Genomic DNA, 22,072 nt, shown 5'->3' on the forward strand with positions numbered 1-22,072 from the left:
TAAGCATACCAGAAAAATTTTATTTGCCTAATGTGACTGCCGGAAATCCTACAACCGGTGCGCTGAAAATTAAAAAAAATAAAGAAATAAAACTAAAGCAAGTGCAGACATAGCCCATACGCGCGAATGTCTGTAACTTCTCTAGCTGTCCAATTCAAATGCCTGCTGCCACTTTCTGTAATTGCACATAATCATCTTCATCGGCTGGGTGAGTCGAGTTGTTGAGTTGAGTGGTTGTAGGCTACTGGTGGGATTAGCCTTTGCAGTTGCTGCCGGCAATTGCTCCACCGTAGGGACACTTAAAATAAATAAATTACATAAATCAGTCATAGACCTCACAATTACAGTAATCACTCCTAAGATCGCCATGTGGAGGCCAAATCCGTGTCCTGCAGGTAATCTAAAAGAAGGCGAGAAACCTCCTTCCTACACAACTGGTTTCCGCGTGGGAAAACAATGCCCTGAAGAGAGCTGTGAGGAACTCGTGTCTTCTTGAGGGACCCGAGTAACACACTCCTTTCCGCGTTATACAGAGTACAGCACATAAGGGAATGTTCTATGTGGGGTTACGACCCTGCCTATCCGTAGCCTCACCATTGTTTCTTGGCGGATTTTGCCGGAAAGAAGACGTATCTCATTGTGGGAAATTCGGTTTTTGCCTGCAGTGGGAAATGCACCACATGCGGTTACTATTGTTGTTCTTGACCATCGTACGAGCGAAATAGGCGAACAAACGCATGTGACCGCTCGGCAGGTGTCGGCACAGCCCGGACTAGCCCCGTGAAAGCGTGGCCATACCACGTTGTCGTCTGCTCATCCTCCAGGCGTTTCTCTTCTTGATCTCTGCGTGGCACCATACCGTGTACGGGCACTGCGAATGAAAAGAATGCTCGGTAACTGGCTCGCGTGTGTAATAAATAAGCAATCCCAGCAAGCAGAGGTCTGAAACACGAAGTAAATGTAAGCCATGGAGCATTGGCAACTCCGGAATTCTTTACTTGCGCTGGCCGCAATGTCGAAATAAACAAAGATAACTACGACATCCAGGTTCACGGCGGCTCTTTCGCTTCGTGACTCTGCTCATGTCTCTCGTTTGGTGGCGTCGAATCGAGGTGTTTCGTCAATGCCGAAGGGTTCCTTGCTACCGACCACCTTAGTTAGATCGTTGCCAAGGACTTCAGCGACGAAACCACGGAAATAGTTGCGCTGTGCGTCCAAACGTTCGGCCTGCCCAGCTAGCCGCATCAGCTTTTTTTTAAAAGACAAAGAGTCAAGCGAGCTGGAGGCTTTCAAGGTCAACTCCGGCGATTTTTCGATGTCTACTGATGTTAATGAAATTTTGAATATATGTTCTCTTTTGCATTGGGATTACCTGTGCCAAACTATGTGCCTGCAAGTCGTTTAGTTTTCCTGCAAATTAATTTTTAAAATTGGTCGCGTTCCCGACTCATGACTTTCTACTGGCCACCCTGTGTTTGCGACGTCAGAGACTACGCCCCACTGTGGCTGAAATCGCCGCTGCCTAGTTCGGAAACTCTGTAAAAGCTCGCTGTGTCGTCGGGAGACATCATCAGCTTCGCTTCTTCGGTGTCAGCGCACCCTGTACTGCGTGTTTTGCACGCGTTCTGCGTGTTTACATTATGGCAGTACTGTAGGATCTGACGTCATTGACTCATCGTGACGTCACACAAAGCAGCTACTCCTTTCGGTTTCGGTATCTCGTTTATTGGCCATTCAAAATTACTGATGAAGTTCTCTGCAAATCGCACCACCCTGTACCGGCGACAGGACAGTCAGTGCCATTTGAAAATGACAATATCCTATTATGGTTAAAAAACGCCGGAGTTGTCCTTTAAAAAAGGGAGGTGTTTGTGCGTGGCGAGCTTCTGCGAAAGGTGGGAGCACTTGTTCGCGATGTTGCTCCACTGCTACACGAAAGATATACTTGACTGTCTTCGATCTTCATCGGCAACTGTGCACTGCGACTTATGCTCGTCTTTTTTTTTTTCCTTTTTCTGTTCTCCTTTTCCTTTCTTTTCTTTTTCGGGCTTGTGCGCAGCGGCATCACGACGATTTGAGGCCTTCGAGGCAATGCTGCAGCGCACGCTGTGATGTGAGAACCTGATGCTGAACCTACATCGGCCAGTTGTCGGCGCGGCCGCTAGGGGGCGGGCATTTAGTTGGAGTCGTTATTATTGTTTAAGCTAGGTAGTACATTAGCCAGTATAATAGCAAGAGCTTGGTGGCGCATCCACATCCATCCATCGTTTTTTGTTTGTGGGAGTTCATCGGGTTTCTTTTTAGCCTAGGTAGGACATTAGGCAGTAAAATAGCAAGAGCTTGGTGGTGCAAACCACCACGCCGTTCTAAACATCCATCCACATCCATCCACCATCATTTCCTTATATTCCTTATGTAGTTTTCTTATATTCGCAGACAACTGTCTTGGAATATAAGAAACTGGTAGACGCTATGCGGAAGGAGATAGGACAGACAAGGAAAAAAAAGCATGGTTGGATTGGAAAGAGGAAACCACGTAAATGGCGGAACAAGGACATAAAGCGAGCTATATATTAGAGCGTAAGCAGGCGTTTAGGGATCATCGAGAAGCCATAAAATTAGGATTACACAAAGAACAGGTGCTCCCTAGATGGAACAAATACCGAGAAAAGAAAACGATTCCGAGTGTGCTCGTGCAAGCGGAAATTAAATACGCAAGTGAACGTTGGGTGCATAATATTTGCAAAAAAGGCAAATGCGCACCAACAAGATTCCGGAACCATGTAAGGGCACTCGGAGCTCCAACAAAAAATTTGCAGACGGCTGTAAGGGATGAAGGCGGTAACATCTTCGAAGGATACGATGCGCTGCAGTACATCACAGGCACTGTTAAGGCTAACTTCGGCACAAAAGAAGGCACAGTTCAGATCCAAAGATATTCAGCATCAGCAGAAGCCAGAGAGATCAAAATTTACCATAAAATCTTCTACTGTAAAAAAGGCAGAAGGAAATTTCTCTATTAACACCGCCGCAAGTCCCTATAAAATCCAAATACAGCTAATCAGAACCCTCACTCCAAAGAGCAAGGTGCTGCTCACTGATGACCTTGAACAAGTGATTAAAACGAAGAAAATTTTAGTTGGATGACGTGAACGCAAGAGGAGCCTCATGTACGAAGACAGAGGTGATAAGGATAGGACGAGCTCGTACAGGCCAGGTACAGTAACATCGGCGCTATATAAAATGGCAATGCAAGCCATAAAATTAGAACTGTGGAAATGGGCGGAAACAAATGATGTATCGGGGGAAATTCGGGCAACTGCAGAATATGTTCAGTCCGCAGACGCTTGGAAAATAATATTATTGTTCCAACGCAGTTCATAAAGATTTCAGTAGCTCAGATTAGACCTTGATGGATAGCATTTCTAGATAGCAAGCCATAAAATTAGAACTGTGGAAATGGGCGGAAACAAATGATGTATCGGGGGAAATTCGGGCAACTGCAGAATATGTTCAGTCCGCAGACGCTTGGAAAATAATATTATTGTTCCAACGCAGTTCATAAAGATTTCAGTAGCTCAGATTAGACCTTGATGGATAGCATTTCTAGATATTAAGGCAGCCTATGACCGCATAGACAAGGAGTTCTTATGGGATATGCGCGAGAACGAAGGCATAGATGACGATTTCGCGGAGCTGCTGAGGGAGATATACAGAGACAATCGAGTAAAAATTACGTGGGAAGGCCGAGATTCTAAAGAAGTGGTGGAAACTTACCAAGGACTGAAGAAGGATGCCCTCTGTCTCCGTTGTTGTTCACGCATTATCTTAAGGGCATAGAAAGACAAATGGAAAAGAATCAGTTAGGATTCAGCTTATCATAGACGCGTAATGGACAAATGGTGCAACAGAAGATCCCCGCACTGATGTATACGGACGACATAGTGTTACTAGCGGACCATGCAAGAGGTTTACAGACACTGGGAAATATGTGTGGCAACGCAACGACAAATCTAGGCCTTAAATTTAGCACAGATAAATCGAGAATCGTGATCATTAACGATGAGACGAGTAACTACGTGGTGTCGATGCAAAAGCAAGTCATACCAATAGTGAAGCAATATAAATACCTCAGCGTATGCATAAACGAAGGAAAGGCTTACTCCAGCACCCATCAAGATAATGTTAACATAAAAGCGAAGCGGAATGCAGCAACAAGGAAACACACGGCAGTTTGGAGCCATAATAAGTACGAGGTGGTGCGTGTAATCTGGAAGGGAGTCGTGGTGTCAGTGCTGACGTTCGCAAATGCCATCATGTTCCTAAAATCCCATATATTGTCAGGGTTGGAAGTTACCCAAAGATCGGTGGGCCGGTTGGCTTTGGGAGACCACTGTAAAAACCACAAATGAGGCAGCGCAAGGGGACGTGGGTTGGGCCTCGTTTAAAGTGAGAGAAGCGCAGAGCAAAATTTGTTTTGAAGAAAGGCCCAGGGACATGGATCAAAATAAATGGGCTACTAAAAGTGCACAAGTATCTGCGCCTAAAAGGCGTGGACACAAAATAGAGGAAGACCTAAGTCAAGAAAGTTGGCAACCAAGTACATGGTAACTGAAAATGAAAATAGACAACCAGGAGTAATCAGAAAAAAGTGAGAAAAACATAGACAGCGAATTGGATATGCGAAGAATAGAAACGAAAAACAGCATTAAGATTTACAAGAATGAGAAAAAAGGAATTAAAAGGTAAAATATGTGCGATACCATAAAGTGAAGCGCCTTGCTATTTGAGGCTCGAGCTGGTTACCGAAGGACAAAGACATACAGGAGCAAATATTCGCAATAAGATTAGGCATGTGTACGCTTCAGCGAAAATCCGGACACCGCTCAGCACATCCTGATGGAATGCGAAGGAATCCACCCAGCGAGACCGGTACGTAACTTACAACTTCCAGAAGTGCTTGGATTTGAAGTAGGGGGAAGTATCAACCGGTCAGCAATCGAGATAAGCAAGAGACGTTCAGAGTATCGGTAGAAAAAGAAAACAGTGAAGAGGCTGATACGACCGGATACATTGGAGGCATAGGCAGCGGTACAAGGTAGATAGAGAAGATTAACGAGATTGTTACATCACAACACCACGAAGACGTGAATTAGACGTTTGCCACGGGGCTAACACCCACAAATCCATCAGCGCATATCCACACGTCAACGCAGCGTAGACACCGACTCTTGACGGGTCCACAAAAAGCCACACCCCCCACCGTTGCCTGACAGTCTAAACTAATGATGAAGGGGGCCACCATCAAATGCTACCGAACAACGACGGTGACCTTGGATTCGCAGGTTGCTATCCTGGCGCATATTCCATACCATCGGGCTTCGGAGGCGGGATTACTGCGGAGCGTTGCGACAGCCTGGGCGTGGTATCGCAACGGATTCGACGATTGTGATTTGCTGCTCGGCAGTCTTCAGATTCCCTAGTCGACTGGCCTGGGGAAGATGACGGTATTAAAAGCGGAGACTGTTCGATCAGTGGGGCAGACAGCCCTATATTTAACTCGGACGTTTAACTTGCTCCTGCATGAAGTGGACTTCCGTAACTGAAGCCATGTAACTAAGCCAATAAATCCTTTTTCCTTCATTCCTACGTACGGGACGTATTCGTCGATAGGCTTGGTGGATTCCTTGCCCTAACGCCACCCGAAGCCACAACAAGATGTATACAGGATGCTACTGGGAAAAGCATTAATAGCATACCTGATTAACTCAAGCAGTCTAGGCGACGATTTGTACCCACCCCGTTTGAAAGGGGATGCCAAAATATCATTATCATCATCGTCGTCGTCGTCGTCGTCGTCGTCGTCGTCGCGAATAGTCCCCCTAAATTTGTTCCGCGTGCAATGTCTCTTAGGACTTCCAGCACGTGAATGTTGCCACTGGTCAGACAGGTGATCTCACAAATCTGTACTGCAATTGTACCACAACTTGTCCATGAAGCCGTGAGACTTCCTTGGCCCGTTAAGAATTACTCCCTGCACTTTGAGCGCTACAAAAGCCCTTATAGGGTTTCTGAAGGCTAATCGGGCCGAATTTGACCGAGTGTATGTTGTGCCACACCGCCCCATACGAGTCATCACAGCGACAGGGGGCGAGCGCTTCTTCCCATTCCTCCCAGGAGGCAAATTAGCGCCTGGGGATACGTATTTTAGCACACACGCAGCCAAATCAACGTCCAGGGCCAATTCATTTATTCTGAAGGTTATTCAATACCGACTTCTTTCCTTTGGGAAAAGAATCGCAACCTGGTGCCGTCACCACCCGCCCTGCCTTTGCTACCCTTGGCGATGGACCGCGCCAAAGAAGGACACGTCCAGTCGACTTATAGTTGGTCTGGTTGGCCCAGTCAACATCTCGAGTCCGAGACTCCGTCCCTCTGTCCAGCCGTTTTAGCAGTAACGCACGACGACGATGAGTCAGCACGCTATACCAATTCAACCCCACTCGTCGGGCAAGCGGCCATTGCAACTTTGCAACATTGGTTTCAGCAATATATGAGAATTCCCAAAATACGCAACATTGGTGACAGCTTAGACAAAGACCTTATTCGCAATGAAAGTGGGCAGCTTTAGTATTCTCGACCCACTATCGCAAGTCGACCACACAAGTTGCCTTTCACAGCATATGTGTGTCCCTAGGTACATGCGGCGTCTTGGTGTTTCTGTTTTGATCATGGTGTAAATTAAGTTCCCAACCAAACACCTGGAGTAGCATGTCAGGACGTCAGCTTGGCAAACATCTGCAGCTGTTCATTTGTGCCATCATTTATGCATGCGCAATTCAGGCGGTGAAGTTATCGCTCGGGCTGCATGCTCTGCGAATGCGCAAAAGACTAGAAAGCGACGTGTATCTGTGTCTCTTCTTTGTAATTCTGCATTCGCGCTACATTATGCCGGTAAGCAAACACCAACTAGCCCAGCATGTCTTTCTAGAGACTACATAGTGTTGAGTGAATCATGTTAAAACCAATTTTTAAGGCAATTGTTGAATTAACTGACATGTTCGGAAAGCTGGGTAAGGCTAACCCGCATGTATGAGCACGCGATACTGAAACACAGGGACAAGAAGACAAAGAAGAAGATCATCTCTTAAGGTACATTTGGCTTCTCATTCCGAAGAGCAGGAAGACACCAAGGCTATGAAACTTTGTGCGGTAATTAAAAGAACATACAAAAAGGCTGAATTCAGTGTTACATCTGCAAAGCAAACATCTTATAACCCTTGGTGGAATGCAGACTGCACGCGAGACCACCGACGCCGACAGGCAGCTTGGAAGCAGCTCCTCTACAACCAGTGCCCCAAAAATTGGTCTGATTACAAGTTTTATGCTGCTGTCTTTAAACGTACAGTTGCTAAAGCTAAAGAGGATTATGATAGGAAACACTATGATTTCCTTTCTAAATCTAAAAACAAAAAACCGCTGTTTAGGTATATGAGATCTCGGAAAATTCTGCCATCGCCAGCTAATATTGATTATGTCAATCTGTCTCCCGATGAAATGAGAAAATCTCTCGAACTCCTTGCTAAAGGCTTGGAGAGTAGATTCACGTCATCGATGTCGTATAAATTGCAAAAATTAGCCCCATCCTTAGTGTATACTGAAGTTTCATTGCCAGAATTATCTCAAGTGATTCGAACCTTACCATTGTCAGCCCCTGGTCCTGATGGAATTACCGTTCACATGATAAAAATTTTATTTGATCTATCTCCTGGAGACCTTCTAAACGTTATAAACTATTCCTTACAGAAAGCCTGGATACCTTACGATTGGAAAGTAGCTAAAGTAATCCCGATACCTAAAAAACAAGGACAAGGTTATAACATAGAAAACATCAGACCTATTTCTCTTACTTCTAATATGGTCAAACTCATAGAGAGGGTATTACACTGCCGCATTACTATCTGGATGACGGATAATTTAATATTAAGTCCAAATCAAATAGGCTTTAGAGCTAATTGCTCAATATGGTGTGCCCATGCTGATTTAGAGAGCCGCATCCAACTTGCCCGGAAAAGGAGAGAATATTCTGCTTTGATGAAATTAGATATAGCTAAAGCTTATGACAGCGTCGAACATTCAATTCTGCTAGATATTCTGCAGCGTCGTAATTTTCCCTATTATATAACCGCATGGGTGGCAGAATTTTTGCGATCAAGAGAATTTTATTGCTTTAAGGACGGATGTTCTTCGTCTAAATTCAGACAAACTCGCGGAGTTCCCCAAGGATCTGTCCTATCCCCAATATTGTTTAATATATTAATGAGCTCTATCCCCACTTGTCAGGACGTGCACGTTTACGTGTATGCAGATGACATTGCATTCTTTGCTGCCGACACTGACATTAACACATTATACCAAAAATTACAAAGCTACATGAGCATGCTAGAAGTATGGCTTCAGACAATTTGTATGTCATTAAATGTAAGCAAAAGTGCCATTTTAGTGTTCTCGGTCATGGATCCGGTTTCAATTTCTATTACTTATAAACACGAACCCATTCCACAGGTTGAGTCTCTAAAATATTTGGGAATCACATATAATGGAAAACTCAACTGGAGTCCCCACATAGAGAGTGTAGCGGGTAAGGCACAACGTGCTTTAGCCCTTTCGGCCCTGGCGTCGTCAATTGATCCCACAAAGTAAAGCGTAATTTTCACGTGTAAAACCAAAACTAAAACTAATAATCTTTTTGTGGGGTGTTCCTCCGAGAGCCCTATCACCACTGCCATCAGTAGCGGAGCGTTTTGTGGACGTTCACGCGAAGACGACGACGAAGTGTTCCTTCGTACCATGGCTGAGCAGCCTTCGGGTAAGTGTCAACTTTCACAATCTATAACTTTTGAAGTCTCGAGTATTTGTAGCTGATATTGTTTATATTTATTTGCTACTGTTAGCGTAGGCGGCATGCGAAAAATTGTAGGCTTAACCTGCATTAGTTTTCTGTAGTGGCCCTTAGTTTACATGTCCACTTTTGAGGACATCAGGGCTTAGTGGTTGTAAGTCATGCGTTCGTCGTTTTAGCCGTATTGTCTTTTATATTTTTTAGGTGCATCGATACTGGCGGCCTTATTTTACTCGTGCCATGGTCAACGCTCACCACGCTTGCAAGAATGCACGGATAGCGTCTTTGGAGAACTGGACGACGGTAATTTATCAGACGTGGAAGTCGAGTGCGACGAGTCTGCGGCAGCGGTGACGAGGGGGACGACGCGCTTGGAACCCCGGCGGAGAGTGCGATTGACAGTTCAGAAGGTGATTCGGAAGATGATAGCCCACAACCAACGGCAAGCAGATAGGCGAGAAAGCCTTTCAAAGTGCCAGAAACCATATTCAAGGGGTCAGCTCACGATGACCTTCACATCGAAGGGGACATATTCTCACCATTTGGTTCTTTTAGCCGTTATGTCCCGAAGAGCGTCCTTACTGAGCTTGCTGAGAAAACTAATCAGTACTCTGTTTTTCATTATGGCACGGGTGTAAGCACTGATGAAGATGAAATCAGCCGACTGGTGGCTCTCCATCTGATAATGGGTGTCCTGAAATATCCAAGGTTGCTCCTATATTGAAAGCCTACAAGAGAACTGCTCTCATTGCATCATGCGAGATCTCGCGCAACGGCTTCAAGAAGCTGCGCAACACTCTTCACATTGTTGATGCGAACAAGCCAGACATCAATGACAGACTTTGGAACGTGAGATCTCTGCTCAAGAATTTTCAAGCAAGGTACCACGATCTCGAGGTACAGGAGCATCTGGGCATTGATGAGCAGATTGTCCCTTTCAAGGGCCGTTTGGACATAACGCAATATGTGAAGGGCAAGCCTCACCCTTGGGGTGTGAAGGCCAACTCACACCGACGCTAGGGCACAGCGGTGTAAAATGGACGGTTGCACAGGGAAAGTTCGAGTTTTTTTTGTGAAAAGCGCAAAGTGCATCTGTGCTTGACGAAGTCCAGGAATTGTTTCAAGGACTTTCACACAATGAAATAATCAATCTTCTGCTTAGTTTTTGTTGTAAAAGCCGCATGAAATAAAGTGAACATTTTTTTCATTCCTACACCCACTGAGCCCTGATGTCCTTTTTTGAGGACATGAAGCCAAATCGGTAATTACTTCACGCACGAGCTTTATATTTTGTAAGCGTATCATTTGGACCTTCAAATTGAAGAAAATGAAAGGGAAAAAATCTGCGGTGAAAATAAAAATTCCAGGGCTGAAAGGGTTAGGTATTCTGCGCAGAATGAGCAACCGAAAATATGGACTGCGTAGGGATTCACTGTTGATGATTTATAAAATGTATATGCGTCCCATATTGGAATTTGGCTGTGTCTTGTTCTCAGGCGGCCCTGCTTATAAAATAAAGCCTCTGGTTCTTTTGGAGCGTGAGGCTCTACGCCTATGTCTGGGACTCCCCAGGTTTGTGGCTATTAATGTTATCTACCAAGAAGCGCGCCTTCCAACATTGCCCTGTAGATTTCGCATCTTAACAGTTCAAGCCTTTCTGAAATTTTACAGCTTGCAGCTTAGACGATCTGAATACGCATTCATTGATGATCCAAATTCCTTCTTCCTTGCTCATTGGCCTCGATTTCACACTCCACAGATCATATTTGTTCAAAAAGAATTAGATAGCCTGAATGTGAACATTCGAGAGGTAATTCCGTCAACCGAATCACATCAGAATATTAAGATAGATTTTGATGACATATTCCCCCCCAACTCTAAGTATCAATCTGCCACTTTTTTAAATAACCTGTTGCAAGATTACCTAGCGCACGTGCAAACAAATAACATAATAGCTACAGACGCTTCAGTGAGCAACGAAAAGGCGGGCGTAGGCATCTTCTCGCTTCCGCTTGGCTGGTCATTCTCCTTGAGACTGCCAGATTTCACACCTGTTTTTGAAGCCGAGCTTTTAGCAATTCTTTTAGCGCTTCGGAAACTCCCGTCGAACTCAATAAGTGCAGTTATTATAACAGATTCCCTTTCGGTCTGTACTTCGCTTACGGCTTCACCCAATTCGCCACCAATAAAGACGTTTCTAACATTAGTTCCTCCACAGTTGACTTCTCTAAAACTATTATGGGTACCTGTACATTGTGGCTTACATTCAAATGAAATGGCAGACGCATTAGCGCGAGCATCCCTGAGTGGACCTATAATGCCTGTTCTTCCTTTGGTGGCTCACATAACAGCAATCAGATATAGAAAATATTCAATTCATAGGGATGTCAGTGAATCAATAACGACATGGACAGAATATCAGCACCTCAGATTTCCGTGGAAGATCCAGTGGTGTCCATCAAGACAATCAGAAGTAGCGATCACGAGATTACGCTGCCGTGTCCCTCCATTAAACCTATATTTACACAGGACTGGTCTGACGCTATCGCCTCTGTGCCCATACTGCCAAGAAACAGAATTACTAGATCATTATTTTTTGGTATGTCGACGATACAAATTGTTAAGAAAAAGACACCTAGAACTTCCGTTCGCAAAATTAGGGTTAATATTATCACCAGAAATCATACTATCTTTCGGTGCGTCAGTTATAGGGGTCAGCCACAGGGACGTATTTGATGCCGTTTGCAGTTACATTCAGTCAACAAAACGAATAACTTTTTAACTTTTGTCTTGTATTTTGTTTGTTCTTGTACGTTTTTTTTTTTTTAATCTCCCTTTCGTTATATTTTTTCTCATCGAATAAGTAGCACTTCAAAAGATTAGGTGAACGTTTCAGCACGCAATTCTTGGCCAATCCCCCAGCGTGGGTATGAGCCATAACATGAGGCCATCATCATCATCATCATCATCTCTTCCTTGACTTGCTTCGTTAGGTTTGAATCTTAGCATCCTGCTCCGACGAAGTTCTGGGCAGCATATCCCAAGAGCAAGTATCTCAGAGCCTCCTCTTTAGGATGGACCTCCTTTTCCCGCACCGCCTCTCTAGCTGCGATCTCCGGACAAGCGAGTCCTTCGACTGCCAGGAAGGCTTCGGCTACGGTGCCTTCCAAAAGCGCTTGTTCATTCTTCTTCTTCTGTCTGGCTTGTCGCTGAGCTGCCAAACCACCGTGCTGCCCATCATCTTAGGTGACGTGGACCACTGGTGCAAGCGGCCCGAGAACCTCAACATCTCTGCAGCCGATTGGAAGAATAATGCCATACCACTCGAAGCCGACGGAAAGCCCAGCCACTGCCACGTCTACGAACGATGCATGCCGCCAGCTGACCACGACGTTTCCACGCGGCAGTGGATCGACAGCGCCGTGCAAGCGCCGATGAACTGGTGGTACAACGAATGCGTGATCAACGACCGCGCCCCAGAAACCTCCAACGACACAATGGCCTGCGAGGAATGGGACTACGACAACCGGACGGCCAAGACCACGGCGGTGAGCACTTGGAACTTGGTGTGTCATCGACGCCTGCGGCTGGCTGCCATCAGCGCACTGCAGAACGCAGGCAGCGTTCTTTTCCTCGGCCCATTCGGAGCGTTCGCAGACTCGCTGAGTCGAAAGACCACACTCCTGGCATCCGCTGCAGCGTTGGTGACTACCACGTTATGCACATTTCTGGCAACCAATTACCACCTTTACACCCTGGCACGCTTCCTTGTCGGAGGCAGTGTCGGCTTGAATGAAGTCTTTAGCGTAGTCGTTCCATTCGAGGTGACGACGCACGCACACAGACCACTGCAAGTCCTCTTCTGGACGGCGCTGGGCATTCTGCTTGGTGACGTGTGGTTTATCGTAGTACAGCGTGTGTCCATCGATTGGTCACTAAAACAGATAATCTTCCTTGCGCCGGCTGCCCTTCTCCTCCCGGCCTCCTTCATCGCACCAGAGTCGCCTCGTTGGCTCGTGGCGAGAGGAAGGTTGGCAGAGGCTGAGGCGGTGATGATGCAGGCTGCCGAGACTAACAACTTCCCTATTACCGACACGGCCGCTCTTATGGACAAACTAAAGGAAGAGATCGAGACAAGAAAAGCTTCCCAGGCAGCCAACGAGGAAGAGTTACTAGACTCTTACTCTCTGCGACGGCGAGCACTCGCTATGTTCACCGCCTACTTCACGATGACATTTGCATATTACGTCGCCAATTTTTCATCAGCGCCGATGGACGACGCGTGGCTCCCATACGTCAAGGTCACCGTCACGCTGGTGGCGTACGGGATGATGCACGTCCTGGTTACCGGGGTCGCTCTAGTGACAGTGCTTAGCGTGTGCTTCGTGGTGACCGGCGTCATCTACTGCCTGCTGAGCGTCGCCGCCGGTGCTGGACTCGGCACGATCGAAAGCTTATTGCTCGTGCTGTGCAGAGGCGCCTCAATAGTGGTGATCCTTCACTGTTTCGTGTACGTCATGGAGCTCTTTCCGTCGGCCGTGCGGTGCGGCGCGATGTGCTGGATGTTCGCGTGTGGACGCGTCGGTGCCACGTTCGCCTCCGTAACCTTCGTCTTGAACCTGGCGGGACACGAAGACGTGGCCTTCGGCCTTGCGGCGACCCTCCTCTTCGCCAGTCTGCTCGTGATCCGTACCCTTCCCCGCACGACGTTGATCGAGCAAGCTAAGGAGGAGGCTCCGCGCGATGGGAATAGCCACAGGAGGAGCAATGTGGAACACATGATGCGAACTCTCGAGCAGCAGACGGATCACAAGACCAGCGAGAGCTCGAAGATTCGAAAGAGCACTGCTGGCAACGCTGAAAGAGCTGCTAAGACAGCCGGCGGGCGCCACGGCCACAGACATGGAGTCACCCAGGCACCCTCAACCACAACCCCTCAAGAGCAACCCGTGCAAAGCAGGCACGGTCATAAGTCGGCGCAGAAGTGACGATGCCATCGCAAGTTCATCGCTCCTCGACCGCGGTGCGGTCCTTCGGAACGAACGTTACACTTCAGGCGTGTTATCATAAATTCGGCGATTGATTCTGACACTGCTGGAGAAATTAGCGTGGACTTATTTTCACAGTGTATTTCTTTCTTTATCATCGTTATCTTCGCATGCGTTTCCAACGTGTTAAGACATGCCTTATATGTTTTATATGAGCTGCCTACTGCGTAGCCTTCTTTCCGGCATACCTACCTAACTTGATTTTCTTGCCGAAAAGTTACTTTCATTGTGAGTAAAATCTTCATTTGCTGATATTGGAATAAACTCTGGCCCGTCACTACCATTTCTTAATCGCTGTGTTAACAAGCTGATTAGGCACTCGTTTACTGTTCATCTAGATACAATCGTGCGTTTTTAAAAACGTATTATGATCTCTTTGTACAATATGTGTTTTAGGCTTTCTTTGACTGCTTCCCCTGGTTTTGTGATATATTTGTAGATATATATACACAAAAGTCATGTCATGTGTTTTCCAGCGGCGCTATCGGTCTTTTTCTCACGGTAACAGTTGCCGGTTCGGCGTAATTCATTTTCCATGGTGACAGGATGGATGGATGGATGGTTGCTATGCGTGTCGCCTTTGAAACGAGCAGGTGGGTTGCACCACAAAGCTCGTGTTTTTATTTTGCCTAATGTCCTACCTATCTTTCCGAAGAAAAAGAACACACACATGCAAAGAATTCCCAGCATGAAACTTTCTGAACCACTACTGGGAATTTTGTTTCTGTACGCCTCCGTTGTTTGTGGTCTCCATACTTTTCTGCCACCAAACCTCCGATCGCCTCTTACTAATCTATTGGGGGCGAGGAGTTACGGAGTCGCCATCTGTCGGAAGCGTCTCCATTGCGTAGTATGAGGGATCACGCGGCGCGCTCCACATAGGTTTCGCTTACGGCGCTCAATAAAAACAGCACGCGGCAGCCATCCTCGACATTTATGTAGGTACTCTCAAAACGAGGGAAGTTTTGGACTGTTGATATAACAACCTTGAGCAAAAATAAAGCACAGAATCGTTTACAGACGCTATCTCTTTACCGAATACGTACAGTGAACGCCACTGCGCGCGGTCGCCGTGATGGAATCTCCCGAACCGGCTCCTTGCGTGTAAGGTAGGCAGACGCTGAGAGTAAACTATGTGAATTATGTTCTTATAGGGGGCTGTCTGTATTACCAAATGGGACATAACAGAATGAAGCCTCAGTGTACCGATCGCACGGGTTCGAAGCGAACGACTGCGCGTCTGCATGCATGTCCGCGCACGTTTTGCTTTCGCTGTGAGCGCGTTTTCGCACCGTGCCGTGAGCTTTAGGCTGCAGCATATGACCATTTGACAGAACACTAGCAACCACTGTTGCGTGGACGCTACCAGAACTGTTCAAAAATAATTTCGTTATAGAGAATTCGACGCCTACGGCGACTGTGATGTGCCGTCGTGACGATTCAATCTTTTTTTGTCTTCTAAATTCTTCGACCATTTCAATATTATTTCTCAAGTTGCGTCGCGCTGTACGTTTATCGGTCTTCTCAGTGTACGATTTCCCTCTGCTTCTTTTTCGTAATCCAGTGCGTTAATTCATAACACAAACATGACCATATGCCATGCCTTTCTTTAGTGTGCGTCTTACCGCTCCCTTTCCGTTCCAGTGAACTTGCCAGTATCTAGCATCAACAAGTTCATAGACCAAACCGTCATGGCATTAGCCAGGCAGCGGGCGCGGGTGAGCGTCTCAGTGCGCATTTTCTGTTACTCACCGAACATCGCGCAGTCCCGGTGCCGTAGCAGAAATCTTCCTCGCGTCTGTGCTTGCGGCATACCCGAATTGTAGCCGAGGGCTATCTGCCGGTTCTAAGTTTCGCCAGCCAAGCTTCACGCAGCTCCTTGCCCTGCGGCTACGTGTGAATAAGGCTGACAGCGGGCTCCGTTGCGTACGTACCTCACTGCGGCACCGAGCAGTAGCCTACCATGCTGCACGGCTCCAAAGGCAGCCGCTACCTCAAATGTACTTTCAAATGTTGTCAAGCCCACACCCAAGGCGGTAAAGCCTCACCACTTTATCAGAACCGCGGCGCAGGTGGTACTTTCGTTTTCTGCTCGCGTCGGCACTTCCGAAGCAGCCGACGCGGCCGCTGTGTCCACGTGATCCCTCTTGGCACGTCAAGCCGACGGTGGCGCCAGCTTTTCCAGCGGTAGAGCTCGCCCCCAATATCGCCGACATGTTTACTTTCCCCCTGTTATTCCTGAACCCGAGGGCTTCAAGGAAGCCAGGGGAGCCTAAACTGACAGCTCAGTAGGCATCCATTGATCTGTACTATTGCGGAGATCAGTGTAGATATCTTCAGGTCTCGCGACTGCAGCACCACCGTTCGGTAGAACGTGAACCCCGGTGACGCCTCGTTTCTGGGCACTTTTGCCACAGAACGCCTAAAAAAAAACTTATTTTGCTCCTTAAAGAAGCGCCTTTGCCTAAATATGTACATGTTTAGGTACTGCGCAGGAAAAGCATTTAGCTCCGTTCGTCCCTAGATACGCTGTTTGCAGAAGTTGCAACAGAGCCGCACTGAAGTCACGCCCATTGCATTATTTGCACTGCCCCGTTCTGCGGTCATATCGAGTAAATCGTGTTCTCTCTGTCGCGCTGGGTGCACATAAAAACCCAATAATCATAACGGAATGACTGAAAATTCGCTGTTTTTTTTTTTCTTTACATATCAGGCAAACTGCGCCAAGGGTTGTATTAAACAATCCAGACCATAAAATATGCGATCTCTATCCAAAATGTGAGCAGGAACGCAGCATCAGTCAGGGGAAAATAACTTTTCCTAGATTTTAAAAGAAATACGCTGTCGTGATGAAACACATCACACAAGCAAGGAGATGCACAGACATGGTGGACGGATGCGAATTTCCTTCCTTCATGCGAACAAACAAAAGTGCTCCGAAGGCAAAGGCTTCAGAAGTGTTCCTTCAGTGGGGGAGGGTGGGCTAAAACTCATCTTGAACCCTGCTTCCGAAGCCCCTTGAGTCTTCTTCAGCGGGTGCGCCGTCGCCCTTTAACTAACTCCTCCGGATAACTAACTCCGGATAACTAACTAACTTTAACTAACTCCTCCGGTGATCCGACGCCAGCCGCGGCGCAGTGCCTTTGTGCAGCCATCACATAGTTCGCGTGTATATTGGGCCTGTCCTGCGTAAGGATAACGAAAGCTGAAGGTTGGGGAAAGGGGGCTGAGACCCTCCCCCTGCCTTTCCTGCGGGGACCGGTAGGATCACGCCACCCCCCGCCCTCTTCCCTTTCTTCCAAACCCGCTGTCGGTAGGATGTTTGAAACATGGCGGCCGTGTTGTGTTTTCGGCTGCACAATCACTTTCGGCGCATGCAACTTGCAAAAGCACAGTCTTCTCGTTCTGCTTTGCTAGTCAGACGGTTAAATGTCGCTGGGTTGTGGATTTCGACCTGTCCACTTTGATTTCTTTCTGTCCTTTTCTCCCACACCCTTCTTCCTCAATGCTGGCCGCCGCTCACATACAACAGACTCAGCTATAAAGATCAAGTTACAGTGTAGTGAGTAGTACTTTCCTCCTGTAATTTTCTAAAATATTCAGAAAAAAATATTATATGCGAGATCATACTCCCAAGACCTTATCCAATTAAAGAGGTCTTCCGTCTAGCTGGTTCAGAGCTGTGCTGAGATCATGTTTCTCGCTTTCGAATGACTGTGTCCCGTCCAACTGACTGAGCATGTGACCGAGCGGCCGCCTGTGACATAGAAGCGGCGACATCAACAGTGGACTTTATTTTCTCTAAATCTTTCGCTCCCCTTTCTCCTGGTGCAGGGTAGCAAATCGGGAGCAGCCCTGGTTAACTTCCCAGCCTTTTTTTAATGCTTCTCTTCCCTCTCTTCTCCTAATGAACAACCCATTACTAGACCTTGGCTTTCGAGACTGCGCGCGCTGGTAAGTTTTGTTCCCAGCAGAAAAAGTGTGATCGGCGCGCCCGCCCGGCTGCCACAAGGTACGTCCTTGGTGAATGTGTATAACAGCCGATCACTTTGAGCTGTCTCTTCTCAAGGTCACTCTCGTCCTGCTAGTATATTACAGCGCCAGTACCATAATGGGAAGCGTCGGTGTTTGACTCGGACGGCTTTGTCAGTCCGGTATTGTCAGCACCGGGTCAGATGATATAACGTCTCTTCGGAATTATTAGTCCACGCAAATGGAGTATATTTCCGAGTCATTGATGTTAGGCGTTTGGTCTTCAGCACGTCGTCTTTTGTAAAAGCCCTAAAATGTCCTTTGAGACCCAAGAACGTATACACTCGAAAAGAATGCACGTCATACGGTTCGGTCAGCTGGAACATGCCACTTGACGGAGTCATCTTTGTTGCTTTTCGTTTGCCCGCGTCAAGTACTCTCCCTAGGAAGACAACGGTGTTCTTAAAGAATTCCCTATTCGTTAGGTGAATATTTAGTCCAGCTTTGCTAAGTGCCTCTAATACACAGGACAGATGCGATCAGTGGTGATCACGAGTCTTTGAATAAATGACGATGTCATCCACATACACGTCGCAAAAGATCCTAGTGAATTCATTAAGCACGCTGTTGATCTTCTGAAACCATGCACCGTCCGGAATTTTTTTTCCATTCGGAAAGGAGTCGGTTGTAGTTGGAAGTGTCCAAAGGACTAACAAACGCAGTGCATTACTTGTAGTCTTTTTGCAGCGGAATCTGCCCATACCATTTGTAAATGTCGATGCAGAAAAACCCATATGTACATCCACCTGTCTCGTCAATAATATCGTCACTTCTTGGCGTCTGGTATGAGAATAAATCAGTCTGACGACTTACAGGTACATGATCAGTTCACATCCTGAAAGTTGCATCATCTTTCGGCAATTGTAATCGGAGATACAGAGGTGAATTTTGCTGATAGAACAGTTTCAGCACCCAGCAAAAAGCCTCGTTACACTTCTTTTAGCCATTTTTTTTACAAGACATCCCATAGGGATTCTGTCTAGCATCTGTCGTGTCGCGGAGCTTGAACGGAACTTTACTTACTTTCGCTGCAGGAGGATAAACTCCGAAGCATATCAGCTGCGGGTACTGTGTCGGTACATCAGAAGTATCTCTGGCACACTTGAGATGACAATCTGCACTCACATTTAACTGGGATGTCTCAACCGGGATGTCTACGACGACTTCACCACGTCCTGAGATGTTTATCCTCAATTTCGTCGTCTGAGGGTGTGCCAGTATAAAATTAAATGCGGCGTCATGAACGCGTAGTGCTTTTGTTTCGCTTGTTTGAAATTCCACGCACATGCGTGCCCGCTCGTCTAGTACTCGAGAATTTCTGTCGTAACTGTGGACTTTGACAACCTTGCCGGTGAATCAGTAGAGAATTACTTATGCTAGCAGAAGCTCCAGTGTCAATTAATACCTCAATGACGGTTCCGTTGACGCTCATCTGTGCGAACAGTAGGCTTGCCGCAGACTTAGCCAAATACACACTTTTAATTGTTTCGGTCTCTCCAAACAGAGTGAAAAGTCCCTGCTTAACAGCTCTTTTACTGGTCTCGGGTGTCGAGTATTCGCGTTGGTTGAGTCAATTACAGCATAACTCACTGTAGTGATGCGGTCGTACGTCGACGGGCCTTCTGTGGAGCCAATGGTATAGCTTCGGCTACTGGTGTAGCTTTTTTTGGCCATTGGCTAGAAAAAATGTGATCGGGAGCGTCTTTCGGTGACTGTATAGGAGTTCAACCAATATCGCATGTGGTCTTATCATTATGTATAGATGTTGATAATGATTTGTAATTCCAAGTATAGCCAGTGGCACGATTGACGATTCCCGCAATATAGCAAGAGCAAATGTTTCTCGTAGAAGTAGTGGATGACAGATCTTACTCGGAGCTTGAATGCAATGGCCTTTTCCCAGCATTCTATAGGGTTCCAAGCAATGTAAGGCTCGCAGAAAACTAGCTCGCCATTCAACCCATGGCACATCTGTGTCGACTTCTTCGCACTTCCGAAAAAGAAACGCTACCCATCATAAATACAGTCACAGTCCATCGTCCGATTGTTCAGCGATTTCATAAAAAATCTATGGGCACATTGCTGAGCTAAACTACGATAGGCGAAAGCCTATCTGTGTTCCTTTCTTCACTCGGAACCACCTGTCAATTTTGATGGATCACCCATTGTTCACCTAATGCCACCTGTCAACTTTGATTGATCACCCGTCGTTCACCTAGAGTCATCCATCAAGCGCTGTGACAGCTGTCACCGGCTGTGATTGATCACCGCTTTCCTGCATCCACCACGGACTGTGCACGGACACTCATGAGCCACTAAAGGCTTACGCCTTAGAAGAGAAGCCATGTTGACGAGCTTGATGACGTACCATCTAAAGGATCTGGCCGGTCAAGTGCACGCGCTTTCTGCTTTGTGGATCTGAGTTAGATGATCATATAGCAAAAAGCTCTTATATCGCTGCGCTTGCTGTTGCCGATGTTGCAAATTGTGTTGTGTGAGATGGCCGGCTGCTTGAGTTAGTTCGCTTTAACCACGGTTTAACTAATCGAACTGTGCATTCAACTTTGGAAGTGGGTCACACTCATATTCACACTGCATGAATGAGCCAATAGATTCGAGTTTCTCAAGCGCTGAATTGGCTCTATCGGCTAAGGAGGCCAAGAAGTCTGGTGGGCTGACCTTTTCAGTTAACTCAGCGGCATTCAACTGTCTTCATCTTCCTATAGCAGTTCCTCATCTGTAGACGACGATCTTCAGGCCGGGCGAAGGTGAATGGCACCCACATGGTGCAAAACTCTGACCGCACCAAAGTGCATCGTTATGTTTAAGTAAGAATAAATAATCTGGCTGCCTCTTCTTCCTCTCCCCTTCCCTGGCGTCCCCTGTGCGCTTCTTCCTTCGCTTTCACGAGCTTTACAATACACATAGCCCGCAAACTGTGAAGTACAGTTCGTTTCCGGCACATCACGAACTGCACATGACGTGGGCTGTCAGCCGTCATTTACAAATTAGTCGTGGATCCCAGAGCAGCGCAAAGGCACCTTTTCTTTCTCGCCACATCCAAGCCGCAGCAGCGGTAGCGGAGCTACCGAAAGCCTCCAGAACCATGAAAAGCTCTCGGTAGCAAGCACCGCGCGGCGGTGGAGAGGAGGAGTCATCCACGATTACGCCCTCTCCGTGCTGTAGTAATCGCACCGCTGGCACGAGTTGTTGGGGTTTCGGTGCTGACGCCCGTTATTGCCAATGGGTCGCAAGCCCCAAGGGTAGCGTTGGCCTGGCGGCCTGGGGCACTGGAAGCATCCGAAGGTCCCGGCAAAGCAAGAGAAGACTGGTAACAGAACAACTTGTTTATTCTAACATAGCAAAAGAGCGGCCGGTCAGGTCGACCGAAGTGGAGAGACGGGAGAGCACGTAACTCAACAGTACAAATCGGAGCCTCTTTTCTGGCGTCCGGGGGCAGCTGCTCTTATACCCTCGGCGTCGCGGTCCAAAAGAGAAGGTCACGGGATGAAGGTCACGGGATGAAGGTCACGGGACGGCGGAGCATGACCCCACGACGGCGCGAACTGTCGAGCCGAGAGACCTGCTGAACCGAGTGTAGTGACGCATCGCCAACCTTCACTTGGGGAGCTCCGCTCCCCTGATGCCGCGCTTTGACAAGCGTGGGCACACACACACACACACACACGAATACACGTGGCACTGAAACACGCCTGGACACGCTTGGCGGGTAGGCGTTGCGGCGGCGTCGGACGGGCCAAAATGTCCGCCGCTTTGAACAAAGCCCCGGCGTCCGTTGCATCCGCGCCGGCATTACCGCGCGTTGTAGGCGAAACGTAACAGACCGCCCCGCCGGGGGAAGGAGATCCCGAAGGTCAGGGGACTGCATCCGCTGTCCGGAGGGATGTCGCTCGATGATGCTCATAACCGAAGTTGGGCGTTTCTTGAGCGCAGCGCACAGAGAAGGCCTCGTTCTCACGTTCAGGTGCACACAGGACACTGCAAAGTGACTTCGGGAGAGTTGACATTTTTGTTCTCGTTTCCGGCAAGCGTTAGAACCACGCCAAAAGTCAACCGCTCAGTCAGCAAG

At 47.4% G+C, this 22,072-nt stretch overlaps 1 protein-coding gene and 2 long non-coding RNA genes across 3 annotated transcripts; 2 read left to right on the forward strand and 1 right to left on the reverse strand.

Moving 5' to 3' along the window:
* On the reverse strand, positions 1–20,149 carry LOC129380623 (uncharacterized). Its single transcript, XR_008608804.2, has 2 exons — positions 19,855–20,149; positions 1–871 (listed from the first exon to the last, which is right to left on the reverse strand). It is a non-coding gene; the product is annotated as an uncharacterized lncRNA (long non-coding RNA).
* LOC140213780 (uncharacterized) lies at positions 8,665–10,115 on the forward strand. Its single transcript, XR_011890725.1, has 2 exons — positions 8,665–8,869; positions 9,107–10,115. It is a non-coding gene; the product is annotated as an uncharacterized lncRNA (long non-coding RNA).
* On the forward strand, positions 10,297–14,224 carry LOC126543392 (solute carrier family 22 member 13-like). Its single transcript, XM_050190515.3, has one exon. It carries the CDS (start codon positions 11,977–11,979, stop codon positions 13,888–13,890), a length of 1,914 nt encoding a protein of 637 aa, XP_050046472.2. The 5' UTR covers positions 10,297–11,976; the 3' UTR covers positions 13,891–14,224.
* Positions 20,150–22,072: the final 1,923 nt, after the last annotated feature.

Source organism: Dermacentor andersoni, chromosome 10 (genome assembly GCF_023375885.2).
Source record: "Dermacentor andersoni chromosome 10, qqDerAnde1_hic_scaffold, whole genome shotgun sequence".
Classification (NCBI taxonomy): domain Eukaryota; kingdom Metazoa; phylum Arthropoda; class Arachnida; order Ixodida; family Ixodidae; genus Dermacentor; species Dermacentor andersoni.

Coding starts and splice junctions, on each gene's coding strand:
- LOC126543392 (XM_050190515.3), top strand. CDS start 11,977: ATGGACCTCCTTTTCCCGCACCGCCTCTCTAGCTGCGATCTCCGGACA.